The following is a 23,721-nucleotide window of genomic DNA, read 5'->3' on the forward strand; positions in this document are numbered from 1 at the left end:
GACATACAGGCCCTTTTGGTCCATGATCCCCATAATCCCCTGTACATTTTGAAAGGTGGGAGGAAACCTATGCAGACACGGGGAGAGTGTACTAACACCTTGCAGGTAGCGCCAGATTCGCAATTGGGTCACCGGAACTGTAATAGGTATTATGGTAAGTGCTACACTAACAGTACTACCCTTTGGAGTGATTTTTTTCTCTTTTTTGCTGCACACTTTAGAAAGATTGTGGAAGATATCTTAGATTTTATTTATTATCAAAAGCCTGATTGTAGAATATTATTGTAATTGTCTTGATTCTTCACTTGTAAACTGGAAAAGTGCTGAGGAAATTCTTGAAGTCATTTAACAAAAAAATGTCCCAGACAACCTACGCCTTACTCTGAGGTGACCTCTACTTCTAGATTCAGCTAGAGGAAACATCCTGTTTGCAATCGGCCTGTCAAACCCTGAAAGAATTTGGCAAGTTTCAACGAATTCTCTCCTGCCGCATTCAAAGTCTGATTTAATGATTTCCGGTCACCTTTGGAACTTGTTTTGTGATGTACATAGTTTTTCACTGAGAAGTGCTTGTCAGTTCGCTTGCTTCACTGAAGATTAGCTTCCGTGATCTAGGTTTCTGTTTTAGAGCAACTGCGGTGGACATGATTAATGTCATCAAGCATTAGTGTGTCCAGAAATTCTTCTCTTGATGTGGGTTCATTCAATATCTCTTCAACTACGTCACTGGAAAAGTTAGATCTAAGAGCTGCCATTGATTTCAGTTGTGTTACAAGTTGGTTGTTTGTATATTGTGTTTGCAAGATCCAGAGGCACATGATGCCCACCTTGTGTCCAGTGTCTATGTGCAGATCTCTGCCCAGGGACATCCTGCGCACCATTTTAATTACATTTGATGCCACACCCATCCTTCCACTTTAACTAAGATATCAAAGATGGCCAAGGGATGCTTTTTAATTGCTGTCTTTGCAAATGTTGAGATGTAGCCCTGGTTCGTTCACCTCCTCTGAGGTCTTTGAGTTTGGTGCCAACCTTGCCATCAGTGGTGACCTATCAGCAATGCTAGACTTCCAGTGCTGGCCTTGTTCTTGACTTATGCAAGTTTCCCAGAAATGTGAGATGGTTTATTCCGATTATGTATATAATTTATTTAGAAATTAAACTTTTTAAAATCCAGGAATATCTTTTCCTTTTAACCTTCCTCTCTGGTTTCAACCAATTTAAGTTTGTAATCCAAACTCATTTTCCTATGACTTGAATTAAGTAATTTTGCCCTTTAATGAGACTTTTCAGATGTCCACCTTTGGTCTGTGGTAGGTAGCACTAAAGTAGTAATCAATTAATTAACTGATTGATGCGATAAGTAGATTGTTGTGAGAGCCAGAACCACCAGGCTGAGAAACTGCTTCGTTCAGTGAGCAGCAAGACTGCTGAATGACTGATTAAACTGCTCACACTATGCCCGCAAGACTCCAGTATATATTTATATACTTCAGAAGAAATTAATATTTATTAATTTTAATATTTGTATATGTGCACTGCATATGTATCATCTATCTGTCTGTATATTTGCAGTGTTTTGCACTGAAATTACACAGAATTTACTCACTGGATTTTTAAAAATTTGCCAATCATCAATTCCTAGAAACATAGAAACCCTACAGCACAATACAGGCCATTTGGCCCACAAAGTTGTGGTGAAATATGTCCCTCTCTTACTAGACTTACCCTTAACCCTATTTTTCAAAGCTCCATGTACCTATTCAAAAGTCTCTGAGAAGATCCTGTCATAACCCCCTCCACCACCATTGCCGGCAGCCCATTCCACGCATTCACCATCTCTGCGTAAAAGACTTAACCCTGACATTTTCTCTGCACCTACTCCCCAGCATCTTAAACCTGTGTCCTCTTGTGGCAACCATTTCAGCCCTGGGGAAAAGCCTCTGACTATCCACACGATCAATGCCTCTCATAATCTTGTACACCTCTTCCACTCCAAGGAGAAAAGGCCGAGTTCACTCCACCTGTTTTCATAAGGTGTGCTCCTCAATTTGCAACATCCTTGTAAATCTTCTCTGCACCCTTTCTATGGCTTCCACCTACTTCCAGTAGTGAGGCAACCAGAACAGCACACAGTACTCCAAGTGGGGTCTGACCAGGGTCCTATAGAGCTGAAACATTACCTCACGGCTCCTAAATTCAATTCTATGATTAATGAAGGCCTTTTTAACCACGGAGTCAATCTGCACAGCTGCTTTGAACATCCTATGGACTTGGACCCCAAGATCCCTCTGATCGTTCACACTGCCAAGAGTCTTACCATTAGTTCTATATTCTGGCATCATATTTGACCTATGAAAATTAACCACTTCACATTCATCTGGGTTTACTTCTCAGCCCAGTTTTCCATCCTATCAATGTCTTGCTGTAACCTCTGACAGCCTTCCACAACACCCCCAACATTTGTGTCATTAGCACATTTACTAACCCATCCCTCCACTTCCTCATCCAGATCATTTATAAAAACCATAAAGAGTAAGGGTCCCAGAACAGATCCCTGAGGAACACCACTGGTCACCGATCTCCATGTAGAATGTGACTCATCTACCACCACTCTTTGCCTTCTGTGGGCGCCAGTTCTGGATCCACAGAGCAATGTCTCTTTGTTTCCCCTGCCTTCTTACTTTCTCAATAAGCCTTGCATGGGGAACCTTATCAAATGCCTTGCTGAAATCCATATACACAACATCTACTGCTCTTCCTTCATCAATGTGTTTAGTCACATCCTCAAAAAATTCAATCAGGCACGTAAGGCACGACCTGCCCTTGACAAAGTCATGTTGACTATTCTTAATTATGTTGTATCTCTCCAAATGTTCATAAATCCTGCCTCTCAGGATCTTTTCCATTAACTTACCCACCACTGAAGTAAGATTCACTGGTCTATAATTTCCTGGGCTATCTCTACTCCCCTTCTTGAACAACATTCACAACTCTCCAAACCTCTGGAATCTCTCCCTTCCCCATTGATGATTCAAAGATCATTGCCAGAAGCTCAGCATTCTCAACCCTCGCCTCCCACACAAGTAGCTTGGGGTACATCTCATCCCTCCCGGTGACTTATCCAACTTGATGCTTTCTAAAAGCTCCAGTACATCCTCTCTTAATATCTACATGCTCAAACCTTTCAATCTGCTGCAAGTCAACACTACAATCACCAAGATCCTTTTCCATGAGTGTATACTGAAATAACCTGTTATTACCTTGAGTTCCATACACTCTTTCCCACTGTCACACTTGATGGGTCCTATTCTTTCACATCTTTTACTCTTCACATTTTTAATGCTGCCCATCAAGGCCATCTCCTGGCCCCTTCTGGCTCTCCTAATTTCCTTTTTAAGCTCCTTCCTGTTAGCCTTATAATCCTCCAGATCTCTAACATCACCTAGTTCTCTTTTGTAAGCTTTTCTTCTTGACTAGATTTCTTACAGCCTTTGTGCATCATGGATCCTGTACCCTACTTTTTCCCTGAGAACATCTGTTCTCAATTTAAGTGTCCAACTTCCTGCCTGATAGCCTCAAATTCTCCTTGTTCCAATTAAATGCTTTTATAACTTGTCTGTTCCTCTCTCTCTCTTCAATGCTATTGTAAAGGAGATAGAATTATGGTCACTGTCTCCAAAATGCTCTCCCACTGAGAAATATGACACCTGACCAGGTTCATTTCCCAATTCCAAATCAAGTACAGACTCTCCTCTTGTTTCAAGAAGCTTTCCTGAACACACCTAACAAACTCCATCCTATCGAAACCCTTTGCTCTAGGGAGATGCCAATGGATATTTGGGAAATTAAAAGCTCTCATCACAACAACTCATTATTACACCTTTCCAGAATCGGTTTCCCTATCTGTCCCTCAATATCCCTGTTATTATTGAGTGACCTTTCAAAAACACCCAGTAAAGTTATTGACCCCTTCTTGTTCCTAATCTCCACCCACAGAGACTACATAGACAATCCCTCCATGATGTCCACCTTTTCTGCAGCTGTGACATTATCTCTGATCAACAGTCTCATGCCCCCACCCTTTTTGTCTCAAAAACATGGCATTTGAAATGACCATTCCTGTCCCTGAGCTATCCAGTTCTCCGTAATGACCACCACATCATAGCTCCAAGTACCGATCCACACTCTAAGCTCATCTGCTTTGTTCATAATACTTGTGTTAAAATAGACACCTCTCAAATCATCCATCTGAGCGCATCCCTTCTCTATCAACTGCCTATCCTCCCTTACAAACTGTCACCAAGCTTTCTCTATTTGTGAGCCTACTGCATCTTCCTCAGTCTCTTCAGTTCAGACCCCATCCCCCAACAATTCTAGTTTAAACTCTCCCTAGTAGCCTTAGCAAATCACTGTTGTTTCCCACAAGTAGGCTGTCTCTTTCTACCCCCCCTCCCCACAAACCAATAGTACCCAATCAAGAGTACTTAATGTCAAGGGGTATGAACCATAGGGGTACTCTCTGGAACCTGACTCTTACCCCTCTCCCTCCAGACTCACTTGCATGTCTCCTGTGACCTCACTGTGACCAGCTGCCTATAACTCCTTTCTATCAACGAAGGTCATTGATCTGCAACTCTAGTTCCCTATCGCGATCCTTTAGGAGCTCCAGCTCAATAGACCAGGTGCAGATCTGGCCGTCTGGGAAGCTGGAAGTCTTTAAGACCTCTGACATCTACACACAGCACAGAACACCGGCTTCACACTCGTACTTCCTGTCCAATGATGTGGATTTGAAATATGATCATGAGAGAAGAGTCAAACCTTCTTGGTTATGACCGCATTTGCTCTCACCTCTGTCTCTGTGCACTTTCAACAGTATTTTCACATGAAAATTTTAATAGAAGAATAAAGACATCTTTCTGCTATTAAACAAGACTCTAGTAAGTCTGCATCTAGAATATTGTATCCTGGTCTACTCATTACCCATGGAAGGCAACACTTTGTGAAAGAAGGAATGGAACAGATGTTCCCTGGATTGAACACTGTTCGTTCAGGCAAAGAAGGACAAGTGGCTGGATGTGTACCCTCCAGAATTCAATAGAATGAGGGGTGATGTAATTGAAAAATGCGAGTTTGAACAGAAATTGAAGGGATAGATGAAGGATGATGTTTTCCTCAGTCAGGTGTCTAGATCTGGGAATCACAAGGCACTTTCAGGTGCATTCTCCGCGCCAGGGAGCAGGGGCAGCGGGGAGGGGGCTGTCAGGTGCTCGCCAGCTGATTGTCATCCCCTTAGCAGCCGCTTTCAGGTGGGCTGCATTCAGGTGCGTGGTGGGACCTGAGTGCTCCGGCGATTATCCCTCCTGGAGGAGAGTTACAAAGTGTGCCTCGCAGGTGCCTACTGTGTTTTCTGGTGGCCTCCCAACAACAGCTTTACATCGGGGTATTTTGGCCACCTGAAAGTGCCAACAGTCTCAATTATAAGGTGTTCACCATTCGGCCCTGAGATGAGAAAAAAAAATCTTCATGCAGAGGCTGGTGAATCTTTCAGGATCCTCTAAACAAGAGTGCCGTGGAGGTGGTACAGGGCTGTGAGAACTCTTCTGAAAGGTCTCTTGCCTGAAATGTTGATTTCTTTCCTACAGATGTGGCCTGATTAAATGAGTGCTTTCAACATTTGTTTTTTTTCTCCCCTCTGATTCCCAGCATATGATTTTTTTTTCCACAAAATTGTTCAACTCTGTCCATTCTGTTCTTGCTCTTTATACCCTTTGATTTCACTTTCAAAAATTACATTTGGCACACCCTTTTGAGAAGCAAATTTCTAGAATTCTGCAATCCTTTACGAAGAACAAGTGTGTCTTGGATTTTATTCCTAAATGGCTTGGCTTTATTTTGAAGATAATGTCAGGAGTTTTCAGATGCTGCTAATGTTCCTCCATTGCAATAGGTCAGCAACATTCATTATTACTTTTAAAAAAAAATTCTAATTTTAACTGCTTAAAATTATTTCATTATTAATAAATAATTTATTATTTTGAATTAAATTACATTTAAATTGTACTGCATGATGCATAGAAAATGGCTACACGTGGCTCTAATTTTTCTGCATCCTTTTGCCTGAAGATTAACAGATTTTCTCCACCTTTGAAGCTTGGGAAAACTGAGCAGATGTTTGTGACCACAAGGAAATATTTTGTGATCTTGGTTTACATGGAGGAACCTAAAGGGGGAAGATAAAGTTTTTCTTTTGTTCATGGTCCCTACTAAAAACTCTTAGTTGCCAATTCCATTAACCTGCCTGACAACAATATGAATCTAAACAAGCAATGAAACAACTTCTGGGGAGAGGGGATGAAATGTTGCTGTTTTTGCTGGAGACTGCAGCTTTCCTTTCCCCACTTGATTCTGATGCAGTGTGTTGACTTGAAATGTCCACAGTTCTTCCACTCCCTCCACCCTCCCCCCCAAAAAAACAGATGCTGTACAAATCACTAAGTTCCTCCAGTAGTTGAGCACAAAAGCTGCAGGGGGGAAAAAAAAAAACAGATGCTGGAGGAACTCAAGTGGTCTCATAGCGTCTATTGGAGGTAAAGATGTATTACTGACATTTCTGGCCTGACTCTTTCCTCAGGTAAGAGTTTTTTTTTAAAAGAGAATTTGGTGTCTTTATAGAAGGCTGGTGAAAATGGGGAAGAAATGGAGGGGGAGGAGTATAGACAAATGGACAAAAGATGTTAATTGGATATGATAAGAGGACGAGAGAGGAAAGGTGAGGATTTTTTTTTTGCCCTGTGAAAGGAGACAGAGGGAAAAGAGAGCAAGAGAGACAGAGAGGCCAAGATAGAGCTAGAGGATATAGGACATAGAAAGATTTGGGGGTGGGGTTCTAACGGAAACTGGAGGTCAATGTTCATCCCTTCCGGTTGGAGGGTGCTCAGATGTAAGATGATGTGTTGTTCCTCCAATTTTTGGGTGGTCTCCATTTGGCAGTGCATGAGACCATGGTCATGTCAGCAAGGGAATGGGGTGGGAAATTGAAATGGGGGGCCACTGGGAGTTCCTTGCTATTCTGGCAGACAGAGGCAAAGTGCACAATGAAGCAATCTCCCAGTCTGCACCCTATCCCTTCAATGTAAAGGAGATCACTGGATGTGGTTGATAACCCCTGCAGATCCAAAAGTGAAATGTTGCTTCACTTGGAAGGACTGTTTGCGGCCCCGAATGCTGGTGAGGGAGGAGGTGCAGTCACATTAGTAGGTGCCAAGGGGAGAGAGGAGTGGACAAGGGAGTCACGGAGGATGCGGTTTGAAAGATGAAGAAGAGAAGAAGAGGGAATGTGTCTAGTGGTGGGATCACATAGTAGGTGGTGCAAATAGCGGAGGAGATATTGTTGGATGTGGAGGCTGGTGGGTGGTAGGTGAGGACAAAGGGTCCTGTCCTTGTTGTGAGTGGGGACGAGGGGGCTAGGGCAAATGTACAGGTAATGGAGGATATGCAGGTGAGGGCTGAGTTGATGGTGGTAGAGGGGAAGCCATGGTGTTTGAAAAAGGAGGTATCACTAAAAATCTGGCATGGAAGACCTCATTCTGGGAGCAGATGTGACAGAGATATTGAGAGAAAGGAAAGGATCCTTACAGGGTTTTAGTATCTCTAATAATCTGCAGATTCTGGAATCATGAGTAGACAAAAAAATTTCTGGAGGACATTAGCAGGTCAGATCACATGCACGGGTCTTGATGAAGGATTTCGACATCATGTTGACTGAACATTTTGACCCATTGCTACAGTCTGAGCTGCTAAGTTCTTCCAGGAATGCTCTGTCTGCTCCTCTAGTGCATTGATTTTGTCATGGCTCCAGATTCCAGCATCCACAATCCCTATGTGTCTCTGAATCTAAACCAGATTGTCGACTGCCTCTTAATTGTATTAAACCCCTAGATCAGTGGTTTTCAAACTGCTCCCCTAAACTCACATTCCACTTTAAGTAATCCCTATGCCATAAGTGCTCTGTGGTATGTGAGTGGGAAGGGAAGGTTGAGAATCACTGTTCTAGACCCAATTGCTACTAAAATATTTTGCTTGAGAAAAATTGTCATTGGGCCACTTCCTTCAGAGTTATAAAAACCATGCACATAACAAGTCAATTAGGTACGATTAAAACAGTGGTTTTCAAACTTTCTTTCCACTCACATACCACCTTAAGCCATCCCTTACTAATCACAAAGCACTTATGGCTTAAGGTGATGGGTGAGTTTAGGGGGGCAGTTTGAAAACCACTGCCCTAGATGAATTTTGGACCATTGATGTCTCCCTCCTTCATACGGCCTGGCCTCATCTCATTTGTTTGCAAAACCTGCTACCTCTTTGCGAATTTAAAGCACCCAAGTTGTTGTTTCTACTTTAATACACCTTGATCAAGCAAACAGCAATTGTAACTGGGACATTTCATTAATTTTGAATCTGATTTAATAGAATTGTATAAGCAACCTTATTCTGGTGAAAAAAAGTTTAGCTACCATCTCATTTCAATAGCATAACCGGTTCAAAAGATAAAATTTCTCCTGATCATTTCCGTAGACTATACTTATCTCCTTTTTCAACAGTACATGTTATCAATAGTTAAATGGCCTTTTTTAATTCAAGTACCAAGACTGTAAATTCTGATGCAATTCCTTTTTTGAAGATTTGTTTTAAGTGGAGTTTGGCAAATGATGTGCAATATCAACCTTAGGTTGTGGAGAACCCAGTAAGTAGTATTGTGCGTCCACATGCAGGGGGTGGGGGTGGGTTCCATTCAGTCTATCGAAGGGAGGAAACTTTAGGGGAGACATCAGGGTAGTTTTTACACAGAGAGTTGTGGGTGCCTAGAATGCATTGCCAGAGATGGTGGTGGTGGAAGCTGGAACATTCAACAGATACATTGTCAGCCACATGGTTAAAGAAATTAGAGACCAGGAGGGTTTAATTTCTTTTGGTATAATGTAGGTCAGCACAACATTGTGGGCCAAAGGGCCTGTACTGTGCTGTAATGTTCCATAATATATAAATTACACTGTTTGACCTGGTGAGTTTCTCCAATATTGTACTTTAACTTCAACCATGCTGTCTGCAGACTTCTGTGTTTTACTTATGTCTCCTGCAAAACTCTCTGAAATCTCTTTGAAGGTTGCTACCCTGAAGAAGTACTTCTGTAATGTTGTATGAACTAAAAAGAACTTAAAGTAAACATTTGGTTTGGTCATATATGCAATGCATATTCTTTCTCAATACGAATGAAATAAACCAGTTGGAATTTTTTTTTACAATTTGTAATTGATTTGAACTGAATGATTGATGTCAGCAATTGCTCCCAGCCACGCACCTGCTCCAGTTGCTAAATCCATTATGATTGGGTGATAAATTATGGCATTTCGCTGAAAATCTCTTTTAATGCTGAAAATGCTCATGGGAGTATATTCTTTATTGTGGATATGCTTCCTTTTCGATACCAGTATGATCGAGTTCTCAACTCAGTTTGGCTGAACTTGGTGTGAAACAAAATGCTCGTTCAAAATATTAGAAGTGCGATTATTGGCACCTTGGCTATTTTATTTTTCAAAATAGCCATTTCTGATGTCTAGGGAGCATCTGGATAGGCAAGTGCTCGAATCACTACATTGTCAGCTGTAATTAGAGTAATTATTTCATTTTAAATACTTCATATGCTGTCTTGCCCAAAATTAATTTTGAAAAGATTTCCACTGAGAGGTAGGAGAAATAGAATTTTTAATCTTTGCTCGAAAATTTCTGTGGCTTGCCACATCAGCTTTGAATCTTAAGACCTGTTGCAATGAAATTAAGATTAAAACATGAAGGTCTGCAGATACCGTGATTGAAGTAAAAACACAATGCTGGAGAAACTCAGTGCACTTTATATAATAAAGATACAAGACCAATGTTTTGGGCTTGAGCCCTTGATAAGTTTGTCTCTGAGTACTGATTGGGAAGGCTGGAACCAACAAGTTACAGTGCATGAAAAGTTGTTTAAAACAATCCTTCTTGAAAGAAGAGACATATTCACTAGCAAAGTTATTAACAGGGTCCTGGAATAGAGTTTGGCATTGGTGCACTTCAGCAAGTCATTAGTGATGGACATCTTCTCTTTAAAACTTTGTAAATCTACAGTTACTTTATTTTTAGGTATTCATAACACCAGACAAAGGCTTGAAATAGATGAAGGGAAAAATCGCTGAACAAGGAAGTGGAAACCCTAGGAGCCATTTCCCATTTTGCTGAGTGACAATTATAAAAGTTCTGTAGCCAGCTGGTGGTTAATTATCATGTTGGGCATACCATGATTAGTGAGTCTGACAATTAAAAGCACTTCATAACAAACCAAGAACAAAACCATCTGGAAGAAAATAATGACCATCAATGGGGTGGAATCAATAGCCCCTTTTACACAGCCTCTTCAAGGCGGGAATATTGCGCCACGCTGTTGGGGTTTTGGGGTTCATTGTAGTCCCGCCTTTAAGCCAGGTTGTCACAACACCAAGAGGTTGTCACAACACTAAATTGCATTATGCTGGTGTTGTTTGGTTCAGTGTATTTTTTTTAAAGTAAAGCTGGCTTAATGACAGGTCTTCTTTAAGGCAGTATTGTGATATCTTTGTGTAAGAAGAGCTAATGTAAAACTCAGCATGTTCAATTCTATGTTTAGCAATGCTGTCTAGAAATGAAAGATTTGGAATGTTGTCATTATTGGGTCTGATCAGATGTAAGGTAAAGCCTCCTTTATCACGGTAGAAGAGCCTAATTTCCTTTTCCTCGTAAATGAAATTTGGTTTAACCTTTCGAACAAACAAGTGGAAAGCTATGGGAGTGGGGAGTTCTTTATCTTGTGATTGTAATTTAGAAGGGTTTAAGGCCAACAGTACTCATTGTGGATGTTTGCAACTGTCAAAAAGAAATTTTTGTCAATAGTTTTTAATCAGAAAAGACACAGTTCTTTATGATTTTGCTTTATTGTTTCAATATACATGTAGTAGTGTCAGATTTTCATCACATTTTTCTTGGTGATTTTATTCACTAAGAACAAATATTTAAATTCCACTGTGGATTCTGTAAAGCGGCCATTCTCAACTATTTTTGTTGGTAAGCCCCCCTTCAGACTCCGCTCAATGTTTTGGGCCCCCTTCCCTGTGAAGCAGTCAAGTTTATTTGGTTTCTTCTGTATGTCACTCCGACCAACTACATAAAAAACATTAAAAATATTTTATGACTTCAATCTGTGCCCCCACCCTTAAATGTGCTGTGGCCCCGAGGGGGGGCCTTAAAATTCCTATTGAGAATGACTGCTGTAAAGCATGTTGAAGCAGGAAGTATGTGTCTGGCCCAAACTGGCCGTGACCTTAACACCTGTGTGAACCAACTAACTGGCTGTATCGTAGTCTGGTATGGCAAAAGCCCTGAAAATGGTAATGGACACCGGCCAGGACATCACAGGCAAATCATTCCCCACCATCAAGAACATCTACCGGGAATGCTGCCATCAGAAAGCAGCAAAAATCATTAAGGATCCACACCACCCAGCACACATTCTGTTCTCACTACTGCCATCATGAAAGAGGTTATTGATGTTATAAAACTCACGGCACCAGATTCAGGAACAATTGCCCTCCCTCCATCATCAGACTCCTCAACAACAAAACTCAATCAGGGACTCATTTAAGGTCTCTTACTTTTGCACTTCATTGATTTTTTTTCTCTCTCTGTACTGCACAGTCAATTTGTTTACTTTTTTAAAAACTTGTTAACGTGTATCTTCTCGAATACAGTTAAGTTAATTACCAATAAGTGGTAATTCTGCCTGTATGTGATCTGTGTATTCTGACTTTTATAAATCTGAACTTTTGAACTTTAAACTTTGTATAGGACCAATCAAGGACAAAGGAGGGAATTTATGTTTGGTGTCAGCAAAAGTGGGCAAGGTGCTAAATGATACTGTCCATCAATAAGGAGAAGGACATGGAGGTTAGTCAAAGAGAGGGTAGTCGATGAAACAATAATGTGTTGAGGCATTTTGAGTTGGGAAAAAAAGAGATGGTGATGGGACTTTACAGAGCATTAGGTCTGGTGAGATGGGTCCCAGGTTATTGAAAGAGGCACAGGAGGAGACTGCTGGGGATAAACAAGATAATCTGCAGATGATGGGTCTAATTCAGCACACAAAAACATGTTGGAGAAACTCGGCAGCTCATGCAGAAGTTCTCCAGAAATAGGGCTTAGGCCTGTAACTGTAATGCCGACCTCCTTTTGCTTCCCATGGATGGTGTGTGATCTGTGAGTTTTTCTAGCACTTTTTTTGTGTACTGCAGGAGATTGCTGGGGACTTAGCAGAAATCTTTGTCTCTGCACAACCAACAGGCAAGATCTTGGATGCCTGCAGAGTAGCCAATATTGAGGCATTGTTCAAGAAAGGAGATAAGGATAATCAAGCAAATTCTAGACCAGTGAACCCTGCATCAGTTGTTTGGAAGCCAGTGAAGATGACACTTCGGGACGTGCAATTTGAAAGGCACCATTAGATTAGGAACAGTTAACGCGGCATGGTGTCGGGTGAGTCATGAATCACCTTTTTGAGGAGGTGACAAAGGTGATTGACAAGTGTAGGGCAGTAGATCTTGTCCACATAAAATTCAGTAAGGCATTTGACAAGGTCTGTCATGGCAGGCTGATCCTGAGATACAGATGTATGGGATCCACTGTCAATTGGTAGTTTGGATTCTGAATTAGCTGGCCCAATGACCAGTGCTATTCCACAGGGATTTGTGCTATACCTCGGTTTGTGAATTATATCCTCGACCTGGATGTTTACAGTTAGACAAAGATTGGTAGAGTTGTGGACAGTGTAGAGGGCTACCAAAAATTCCAGCAAGATATAGACCCATTACAGATATGGGTCATAGAAATGCCAGATGGCATTCAATCCAGACAAGTGGAAGTCAAATGAAAATGGAACCTAAACAGTTCATGGCAGGGGTCTTAAAAGCATTATTGTGCAGAGAATTCTAGGGATTCTTGTCCATAGATCCTTGAAAGTCCCATGGAGGTAGATAGGGGTGGTTTTTTTTAAATAAAAAGATGTGCATGATATGCTTGAGTTCATTGGATGGGGCATTGTATACAAAAGTAAAAAAGTCGTGTTGCAGCTGTATAAGAACTTTGAGGTTGCACTTGGAGTACTGTGTACATTTCTTGTCTCCCCATTACAGAGGTTGTGGAAAGGGTACAGAAGAGGTTCACCAAGATGTTGCCTGGATTAGAGGATATGATCTATTGGGAGAGGTTGGACAAATGTGGCTTATTTTCTCTGGAGTGTCTGAGACTGATGAGTCTGATAGAAGTTTATCATGAGTGATGCAATGTATTATGCTGACTGCTTGCTATTGGTTATGGCTGTAGATTGGCTTCACCCTACTGGTATAACAGATGGTGCAATTTATTCCACTGCTCAGTAGAGATGGCTTCTTCTGTTAATAAGAGCCTACAGTATGATACAAGACTGGTCCTTGCTTATGGCATATCAATTGGAGGGTCAGCATTTTCTTTATGAGAATTGGAAAATTTAAAGGAGATGTGTGGGGCATGTTTCTTTAATCAGTGATAGGTGCCTGTAATGGGCTACAAGTAGTAGTGGAAGCAAATACAATAATAGCATTTAAAAGGCTTTAAGATAGGCATGTGCTTAAATTGGACATTCTGTTCAGTGCAGACTGCAGTTCTGATGTGTTCTAAACCAGCAATATGAATTGAAATTGTGGGCGATGAAGAGGATTGATCACAATCCTTATGACACAGCAGTGGGAGTGGAGTACAAAATCTTTGCTCTCAGACTATCCCCTTCCATCAATTGAAAAGGGTGTTGGAAGGTAACTGTGGCCTTCAGGTGAGTGCGAATGCATTCATTCTGCAGTAATTCTGTTGAGATAAGTTTCAAAGTTCCTTTTATTTTCATGTAATAATACATAAAAATTCTATACTTTAAATTTTACCTGCTGAAAGGTAGACAAGGAGCTGATATTAGCATTGCCCGGCGCCCCTTGTAATGTGAGACAAAAGAAGCAAAAGAGAGTTGCTTCAGAGACTCTGATAATAACGTGGATGGAAATCTAAACAATAAAAATCTTATTTTCGGAGTTCAAGTGGAAATCAATTGCATCCAAATTGTTAAGGTAAGTTGGAAGTCATGAACTGAACAGAATAAAGACAAAACTGCTGCCAATTTTGTCAATAGAGCTCACCTGGAGGAAATTGTTACAGGAATTGAGAAATGTGGACAGACTCACTGTGGTTTAATGCTGATGCAATGTTTTTTTTAAAAAGTCATTCTGGGAGAGTCACTGTCTTTAGTCATTCTTTGACAGCCAACGGAACAGCTATTTCTATACATGCTGTGTTGAAATAAATTATTGTTCATAAAGAAAGTTTTGACGGCAGAAGAAACCCTTATGATTTTGAATGTTTTTTTAAAAATATCTACAAGGTCCAACAGCAAATCTCACTGCAAAAAGATTTCTGTGAATTAAAGCTTTGACATTGTTGCTTTTTATTCTTGAAAATAAACGCTTGTTGTTCTGTTACTATCTCACGCTTGTGTTAATTCCAATATTTTCACCCATCAGTGAAGAAAACAATAATTTTGAAGTTCAGATGCACACAGTCCTTTGGATTTTGTGGTTCAAATTGCTTTATTCAAAGCAGTAGTTTGTTGGGGCTATTGCAGATCATGTGAAGCTTGTTTTCAGCCAAAATAAATTGACATTTTGCTAAAATCATTAAATCGAAGAAGACATCCATTATTTTATAATCTATTATCAGTTTAAAGATTTGTAATGGTATTTTCTTTTTTTTTCTCAAGGAGAAAGCTATTTCAAAAGATGTTTCAGAATGATTTAATGACCAATAACTGACAAGACATTAGTCTGCAATTCTAATTAATACTGGTATTTCCACATATTAAAAATTGCATTTCGTGTTGTCAACAAAAGCTCTGATGGATTTTTAAAAAAAAATCTGTGCTTGCAATGCAAAAACAAGTTATTGGATGTAAGTGCACTTCCCATTGAGTAGAGTTGATGTTAAGTGTAATGCAATTTGAACCCACTTTGGCCAGAAGCTGTTGTACAGCATCCTTCAGCTAGTCCTGAGCCAGCACCACCAGGCTGAGGAACAGCTTCTTCCCACGGCAGAGAATGCTGAATGACCAAAGCTTGCACTAACTATCCGTGACTCCATATTCAGGAAGCAAAATTTATTTATTTGTATAGGGAAGACTTGTCCTGCATATGTATTATTTGGCTGTTATATCTGGTGGTGTGTCTGTGTGTTTTGCACCGAGGACAGGAGAACGCTGTTTCATTGGATTGTATTTGTACAAACAGATGACCATACACTTGACTTGCCTCAAATAAATTAGATAGCGTTGATTTTTGTGCCTGGAGCTCACTGGAAAATACAATTGGTTTTCCCATTTCAATAGAAGGAAGCAGTAAAGATTAGGCTTGGTGAGGTTCTCCTGTATTATGGTAAGGAATTGTCTGGGGAAGAGGTTATACTGACCTCTGTCCTCCTTTTCAGTCTTCCAATGAAGCTTATGTAGACTTGAGGAATAGCATATCATCTCAGGAGTAAACATTTCACAAGTCTTGGAACTGAATACTGAAATCAATAACGTCAGGAAAACTAACTCTTTATTTTTATGTCAAAATTGGCCAGCACTCTCATCTATTTCAGATTTATGGCAAATGATTTGTTTTTATACTTAAACTCGACCATAGCTGTTTTTATAGAGAGTAGGACAATACAGCACAAGAACATGCCCTTCAATTCATGAAGCTAAATACGATGATAAGCCTCTTCTGCCCGTACATGATCTATACCCCTCCATTCCCTATTTTTATTTATCTTCCTTTTGTAATTCATCTACATGTTCCCCCTCCTAGAAGGTTTGTGATTAACAAGGCCCTCTTTTAAAAGGAAACAGCTATTTTTGTAACATTTCATCCCTTGGTTCCACCCTATCACAGACTTGTCTTTGTTTTTATATTTCATTTTCAAACTTCTAATTCCAAAGAGAGGTCATTAAACTTGAGCATTAACTCTTCTCTACACAGATACTATCTTACCCATTTTCAAGCAGTTTTTGCTTTTATTTTAGATTTCCAATATTTGCTTTCTTTTTTTTTGTTTCTGAGTCTTGTCGTACCAGGCTATGTAATGAGTGATGTTTGATTCTCTAGATTTGAAGTAACCATTGTTTAACGCACACAATGTTCAATTAAAACTGATGTTTTCTATGTTAATAGCAATGTTCAGTTTTAAACATGGTTGCCTTGCCAATGATGCGTACTGGACTGGAAAACGAGTCACCGTTCTCATCATGTGCCTAGCCTTCAAAAATATTTTTGCATTGGAGAACACATCACTAGCACAATGACCCAGGTTTGAATGTGGAACTATCTGTGTGGTAAATCACTATTATGCCATGATTGGCTGCTGCCGGCTGGACATGATTCCTGAGACTGATCCTACCCATAGTCCCTTGCATGTTTCCTTTTTTCTTTGCTTCGATCAGTGAGGTTGATGGTAGTTCCTGTCTTTAGTTATTAAAAACCTGATAGTTTCACAATATCAACTTTTTGTGATTATTGACAGTACATCAATTTCATTAATTACAATTTTCAAAAAAGCATGGAACAGTACCTGAAACCTGAGAACCTTGATATTGGACCCCCCCACCCCCACCCAGTCACCGTACACCCCGAAAACATTCAAACTTTGGCTACACTGCTTCAAAGATTTCCTGGCAGCAGTCATGGATGACTGAGACGACACCTCTCGTGTGTTGGGCCCCAAGTGTTCCCATTGATCAGTGACACCAGCTCGCACCAAGCAACTATGGACACCCTCAAGGCCTAGTATCAAAGGAGAGTTAATAAGGTCTACGCCAGACATCTCCTGGCCACCAGAAAACAGCGACCTGGTGAGTCGAGTGGCAAGTACCTGTGGGGCCCTTGGGATCCTGTGTAGGGCGTGTGACTAAGGCAGTGTCGGCTGCCCAGAATGCAGGGGACCTCATCAGCGACATGTATGTGGATGGTGTTTGCTCTGGGTACATACAGCAATGGCAATTGGAGCAAAAAAAGGTATCAATTTGCAAAGGGCAGTTGAACTTAGACACTGGAGGTGGCCCTCCAGATCTCTGATGACTGCTCTGCCCGCTTGGTCACCGCGGTACTGCTATCCTGGGATGGGGTATTGTCCCGCCCCATGAGTGACTGGTCCCCTACACCATCCAACTACTCTAGTTATCTGATGTCGGCCACCATTGTGAGAGATCTCTTCAAGTGCTACTTTTACGAGTCTATCAGGAGTTTGCACATTCTCCTTGTGACCTGTGTGGCTTTCCTCCCACCCTCCAAAAATGTATGAGGTGTGTAGATTAATTGGTGTAACTGGGCAGCACAAGCTCATAGGCCGGAAGGTCTGTTACTGTGCTGTATCTCTAAATTAAATAATTTAGTTCTCCCATTGTTGAGATTTCAGTTTACTAATTTTCTGCCTCTTCCTGTTTAATTTTAGCCAGTTTTGTGTTTCTGTGTAGCCAAGCTTTTCATTTCCATTTACTCCCATCTCTCTCTATACAATGTGAATTGATCCCTGTGCTGCAGACATCCAAGAATAGGGGGAAAAAGGATGGTATGAGCAGTAGTAAACTGTTTTAAAACCAAAAATAGACAATAAATTATTTACAAAAGAAAAAGCATTCAGAGTCTCTGTTCCCACCCTTAATTTCATATCTGTACATTACCGACACTGCATTGTTAAATTCAATTCCATTACCACCACTGTGGCACCTTGTTGCTTATTTCCCCCCACCCAACCCCCCACCTCTGTTGTTTGGGGGACTTCCCCTCAGACTCAGCCCTTCAATGTCTGGTAATGGGAATATTCTAGTCTATGGTCCTTACCCACAGCAACCTCAGATTGGTTGCACCAAACTTCAGTGGCAGTAAACTGTATCCGCCACCATTTGTAAGGCAACACAGCTTGGTGCCCTTGTGTGAAGGAGTGTGACCTGTCTTAACCACTACCTCATTAAATACGGGCCCAGAAAATACTTGTCTCTGTACTTCTTGATGGAATTATTTTTCACCGTGATTTAAAATGGGTTGAAGAATAGACACTCCCTTCTCAGGCTGAGATGCATGCTATAAATTAAAGAATCAATTTGCGTAATTAACTGAATCAATTTGCAGAATTACAAACAACTTAATGGGTGTCATGATCAAAAATCAATCCATGGTAACACAAATCATTCCTTCAATATCGTGAAGCAATTCAGCTCTGCTGGCTTCAACTTGAGCTGCATCAATGGTTCTACAATTATCCAGCTCATTGTCAAAGGGACCAGAAACAAAATCTGAAGTAGTTTCTTTTTGCTGCTGCCCACCACAGCTTCTTGGGTCTATCTAGTCTGTTGTCCTGGATGTTGGGGCATAACAAAAGATAGTCTGTTGCTGGGTATCTCCTTCCCTGATGGCAGTTTCCAGCTGGTACAGCTGTAAATTATCAGGTTGCTACCAAGGAAACTTGGCAGCAATGACTGCAATTTAACTATCTGATTTGACAGGAGAGGGCCACAACACATTTACTCCATCCAAAAATACTGCCTACAGTAGACTTTCCACATTTGGGCGGCATGGTTAGCGCAACGCTGTTACAGTGCCAGCGATCGGGTTTGAATCAGGTGCTGTGTGTAAGGAGTTTGTATGTTCTCCCCATGTCTGCATGAGTTTCCTCTGGGTGCTCTGGTTTCCTTCCATCTTTCAAAATGTATGAGGGTTGGAGGTTAATTGGGGTATTCAGGTGGCGAGGGCTCGTAGGTCAGAAGGGCTTGTTACCATGTTGTATGTCTAAATTGAAATTTAATTTAAATTTGTTTTGCGCTCTAATGTAATAAACCTAGTTTGCTATCTGTTGTTGTTTTCACAGATATTAACAATTAAAATTGAAGCTCTTCCAATTTCAAATGATGTTGGTGAACAGTTTAAAATTAGTTAAAAATTCATAATGTTGAGCCCGTTTTGTGCTTCGATTTGTTCTATAGCCAAGAATGACTATGTATTATATTGTTGGATTTCAGTACCGTTAAAGCTATTCTTTTGCAAGAATTTGTGTGTGTTCAGTCTTGTTGAAGAGCATCTCAAATTAAGTAAATCAAAAATCAAGGAAATGTTGGATTTTAGTGAGACCACAATTAAGTGACAGTTTGGAAGTGCCACGAAATCTCAAATGTAAAACTGATCATGTTTTAGCTTTTACCAAAACAATGTTGTGATGAATTACATTAAGCAAAAATGCTGGAGGAATTCGTCAGGTAACGCATAAAACCATGTTGTTCAAGATGGTGGTGGAGGCAAGTAGCCAGGAAGGACATGATGGTGGTGATCAATGACATGTCCTTTTTCTTAAACAATAGTAAATATGGATGTGGGTTTTTTGTGTTTAATTAAATTTCATGGAATATTTGTACCTACACTCATTTCTGGTGTATCTATGATGTAGTTCACAATTATAAACATTTTACTATTTTATACTCTAATGGATGCTGGATTGTTAATTTGATGGTCTGTTGCCATTGTTATCTCATACAAGTCATTCCTTTATTGGGTGAGCAATGAAGTTTTCTGTTGAACTTGGATGAATTTTAAAGTGGCTATTGCTGCTGAGTTCCAGCTGTCCAGTACAAATTGAGTCTCATTTTCTGTGTAATGAGAAGTATCCTGTCTGAATGCATCAAAGCTTGACATTGGAACTTGCTCTGCCTAATACAGCAAGAAACTGCCAAAAGTTCTGAAAGCAACCAAGGCCATCACACAAACCACCCTCCCCTGCCTAGAGTCCATCTCCACTTCCATCGACAAGCTTTCTTTTTCTCCTACCCCTCCTGTCAGGCAGAAGATGTATGAGTTTGAAAACTTGCACTGAAGAATTCAAACCCAGTTTCTTTCCTGCTTTCACAGGTCTCTTGAATGGACTTGTGATTAGTAATAAACTGATTTCTGGATCCTACCTCACTGCACCCCTTGCACTGTTTTAACTGAACTCTGTAACATTACACTTTGCGCTACCTATTGTACTCGCATGTGGGTTGACTTGCCTGGATAGGATGCAAAATATTTTTTCACTATATATCAGTACATGTGACAGTGAACAATTCAAATTTACAGTGATCTCTCCTTTGTTTTAAAAAGAAACATTTTCACAGTATTTCATTGATATAATTTCATGCTTAAACTATTTTGTTCTCTCTGAATGTGGGGAGAATAAAATAGGTTATGGTAGCAATAGAGAGAAATTGTGCACAAAAAAAGTTTGTCACTGGACACTTAAACACAAATAATTCAATTCCAGATTGTTGTCAGACATTATTGTTCTGGTGTGGGTATTAATACAAACAGAAACCTTTTGCCCTGAAAGGAATTTCTCTAACTCCCTATTTTCTTACACTCCACCTTCCACTGACTTTTTTTCAATTCTGTAACTTGCAGTAATTGAGGGCAAATCACATTTGGACAAGTTTTATCCATCTCAGTGGAGTAATCGGTGGTGGGGTAAAAGCATGTGCTTTCTCAAACAACATGGCTGATAACTTGAACTTTTTGTGATAGGTTGCCAATCTTTTATCAAAGAAACTGAGCCGAATAGTCATTAACTGTTAGTCTTTTCCAAACCTCATGTTGATATACAAAAACACTGGAGAAACTCAACAGGTCTCACAGCATCTTCAGGAAGTAAACGTTAACCAGCATTTAGGGCCTGCTGCCTTCTTCAAGATATCAGCAAAAATACCTGCTGCTTTTTTTTGTTCCTTCTACCTGTTGAAGGACCCAGTCCCAAAATATTGGTTACCCTTTACTTCCTTAGGATGCTGCATAACCTGCTGAGTTTGTTTGTGCATTGCACTTGACCCCAGCATCTGCAGACGTCCTTGTTTGACTCTTGTGTTGATAGGTAGGAAGTCTTGTCCCTTGCACTTGCACCAAAATGGAAAATAAAAACGCTTGGAGGTAGAGAGGATGTGATTGTTCACGAAGAAATAAAAACAGCAGGTAATCTTAGTGGTATTTTCGATGATGTGGTGATTGGGAGGTGTGTGGAGATGGGCATTTAGAATTCTAGAAAAGGGCATAACTATTTCTCTTGCTTTCCATCAAAGTAATGCTGGCCATCTTCTAGTTTGGGTGCCTTTATATGAATGCATATTGATAATAAAAAGGACACGTGTTCTTTTTTATGACCTTTATTTTGTTTTATCTTTTAAACCCAGGCCCCAGAGAAGCGGAACCTCGACCTTGGTGGTCATGTTGGTTTTGACAGCCTTCCTGATCAGTTAGTCAGTAAGTCTGTCTCACAAGGTTTCTGTTTCAATATTCTTTGTGTGGGTAAGTACCTTTTAATACATTAAAACTTGCATATATGGTAGTCCTGGATATGTTGTGATTGTCCAAACCTATTATATTTCAAAAAGTTGAAATGATTCGATTGTATTTTTAAGATGTAATTTTTGACACCTCTGATCTAACAGCTTGACACATATTGGGTGGTTATCATAGTTTGGCCTGGGTTAATTAACATCAGCAATGTCATGCAAAGGATTTGGTCAAATAACATGGAAGAAATAGTTGTGTGTGTGTGTGTGTGTGTGTGTGTGTGTGTGTGTGTGTGTGTGTGTGTGTGTGTGTGTGTGTGTGTGTGTGTGAATGAAATTGTAGGCAAGTACCAGTGTTCACCATCAAAAGCAAAAAAGCAATTGATGGAATGTATTTTGAGATACTGTTCTACAGTATTATTTTATGTAGTTAAGTGAATGTGTGTGGTCAAGGTTAATGTAAATTATCCCTGACAGTTTTGGTTATCTATCAAATTAATTTGTGCCATGTCTTCATTTTGATTTTATTGAGTATTTAGACTCATGTTCTTGCTTTCACAGAGTTATGATGTGATTCCATGTATTTCTGATGTACTTGAAAGGTTTTGCAATGCGACAATTTGAAATATTTTTAAAAATGTAGCTATATTTTTACTTTCTTGATCATCTTTCTGTCCACCCATGGCTATCCAGATATGGAAGGCAGAATTCAGTCTGGTACATCACTAACTTTGTTCCAAAGGTATGCCTGGGAACACCTGCTCCCAGGACACATTGAGGAAGCTCCATACCCTGAAACTCTATCTAAAAGCTTTGACAACTGGAGAAGCTCCTGCCTAGTTTTGCTTATAATAGAACTGCTGAGCACAGGCAGGCAGTTCATTGAACTGAAAAACATTAGAATTACAGTTAAATCCTCATTGTCCAGAATTCAAGCAACTGGCCACCTCAACCAAGCAGAAAAAAAATTGTGGCAAATTAATGGGTAAAAAAATACAAAAGTTTAAATTTGGCATGCCTCACCATTCACAAAACACACAGTCTCAAGCAACCAGAAAACTTGCTTATTCAGCATCTACTCATTCCTGTAGGTGCTGGATACTAGGGGTTTTACTGTTTTTAAACTTTTTAAAAGCTAGCTAAGTGCATCTACACGCTCAAAATAAATAAAAAATTTACAGCTTTTTTTTTTAAAGTGTTTCTACTTTTTAATCCTATTAAAGTCTGAGGGGTTTGGAATCCAGCATTCGACATTTTCATTTTTCCTATCTAGTATGATGCCGGGGCATCTCTGTGACGCTGGTCTCTGCAACGTGGAGTCCAGCAGTAGAAGAAACTGACAGATTCAGTTTTCCATGTATGACTGTGCATGAATGAAGTGCCAACAGCAAGATCTCTCAAAGTTGTTTTGCAGACTGGTAGGACAGTTAAGGAGGCCTATGGTATACTGGGCTTCATTAATCAGAGGATTGAGCTCAGGAGTCATGAAGTAAAGTTGCAGTTCCATAAATCATGGTGAAATCACACTTAGAGTCTTGTGTTCAGTTCAGAAAAGATGTCGAAAGGGTGCAGAAGAGATTTACTATGATGTCACCTGGATTGGAAACTGTGTCTTATGAGGCAAGGTTAGCAGAACCAGGGCTTTTCTCTTTGGAGCGAAAAAGGGTGAGAGGTGACTTAATGGAGATCCACAAGATGATGCGAGGCATACATAAGTTAAACAGTCAGCACCTTTTTCCCCAGTGCAGGAATAGCAAACATTAGAGGACATCTGTACAAAGCTTATGGGAGACATCAGGCTTAAGTTTCTTTTCCCCACAGAGAATTGTAGGTGCCTGGAATGCATTGCTAGGGGTGGTGGTGGAGGCTGGAACAATAGGGGCAGTTAAGAGACTGTTGACAGGGTACATGGATGAAAGAAAAATAGAGGGTTATGAGATAAGAGAGGGATTAAGATTTTTTTTTGGTAGGCACTATATCAGGGACCAAAGAGCCTGCTCTAATGTTCCATCACTGCTTGAACATCAGCAGTTGCATTCAGGGTTTTGCCCTGATGTGGCACAGGATTTTATGGTAAAATATTAACCAGTGATGCTTTGGTCTTTCATTGCAGTGCAGTTCATCACATGTTATAAAACTCCCATGAGTGCATTCTTCAGTCAAACTGCATGACTTTATCTGCATTTTTCCACAATGGAGCACTAACTGCTGGATAATGATTTACGTAGGTTAATTATTCA

General features: G+C 40.3%; 1 protein-coding gene across 1 annotated transcript in view; it reads left to right on the plus strand.

The window, feature by feature from the left end:
* Window positions 1-23,721, plus strand: part of LOC138743234 (septin-8-A-like) — a 76,235-nt gene that overhangs the window by 32,792 nt on the left and 19,722 nt on the right. Inside the window, exon 5 of the mRNA XM_069898206.1 lies at window positions 21,380-21,494. Within this exon, the coding sequence (XP_069754307.1) occupies window positions 21,380-21,494 (115 nt within the window). The remainder of the gene's footprint in view (window positions 1-21,379; window positions 21,495-23,721) is intronic.

The sequence above is a fragment of the Narcine bancroftii genome, chromosome 9 (genome assembly GCF_036971445.1).
Source record: "Narcine bancroftii isolate sNarBan1 chromosome 9, sNarBan1.hap1, whole genome shotgun sequence".
NCBI lineage: Eukaryota > Metazoa > Chordata > Chondrichthyes > Torpediniformes > Narcinidae > Narcine > Narcine bancroftii.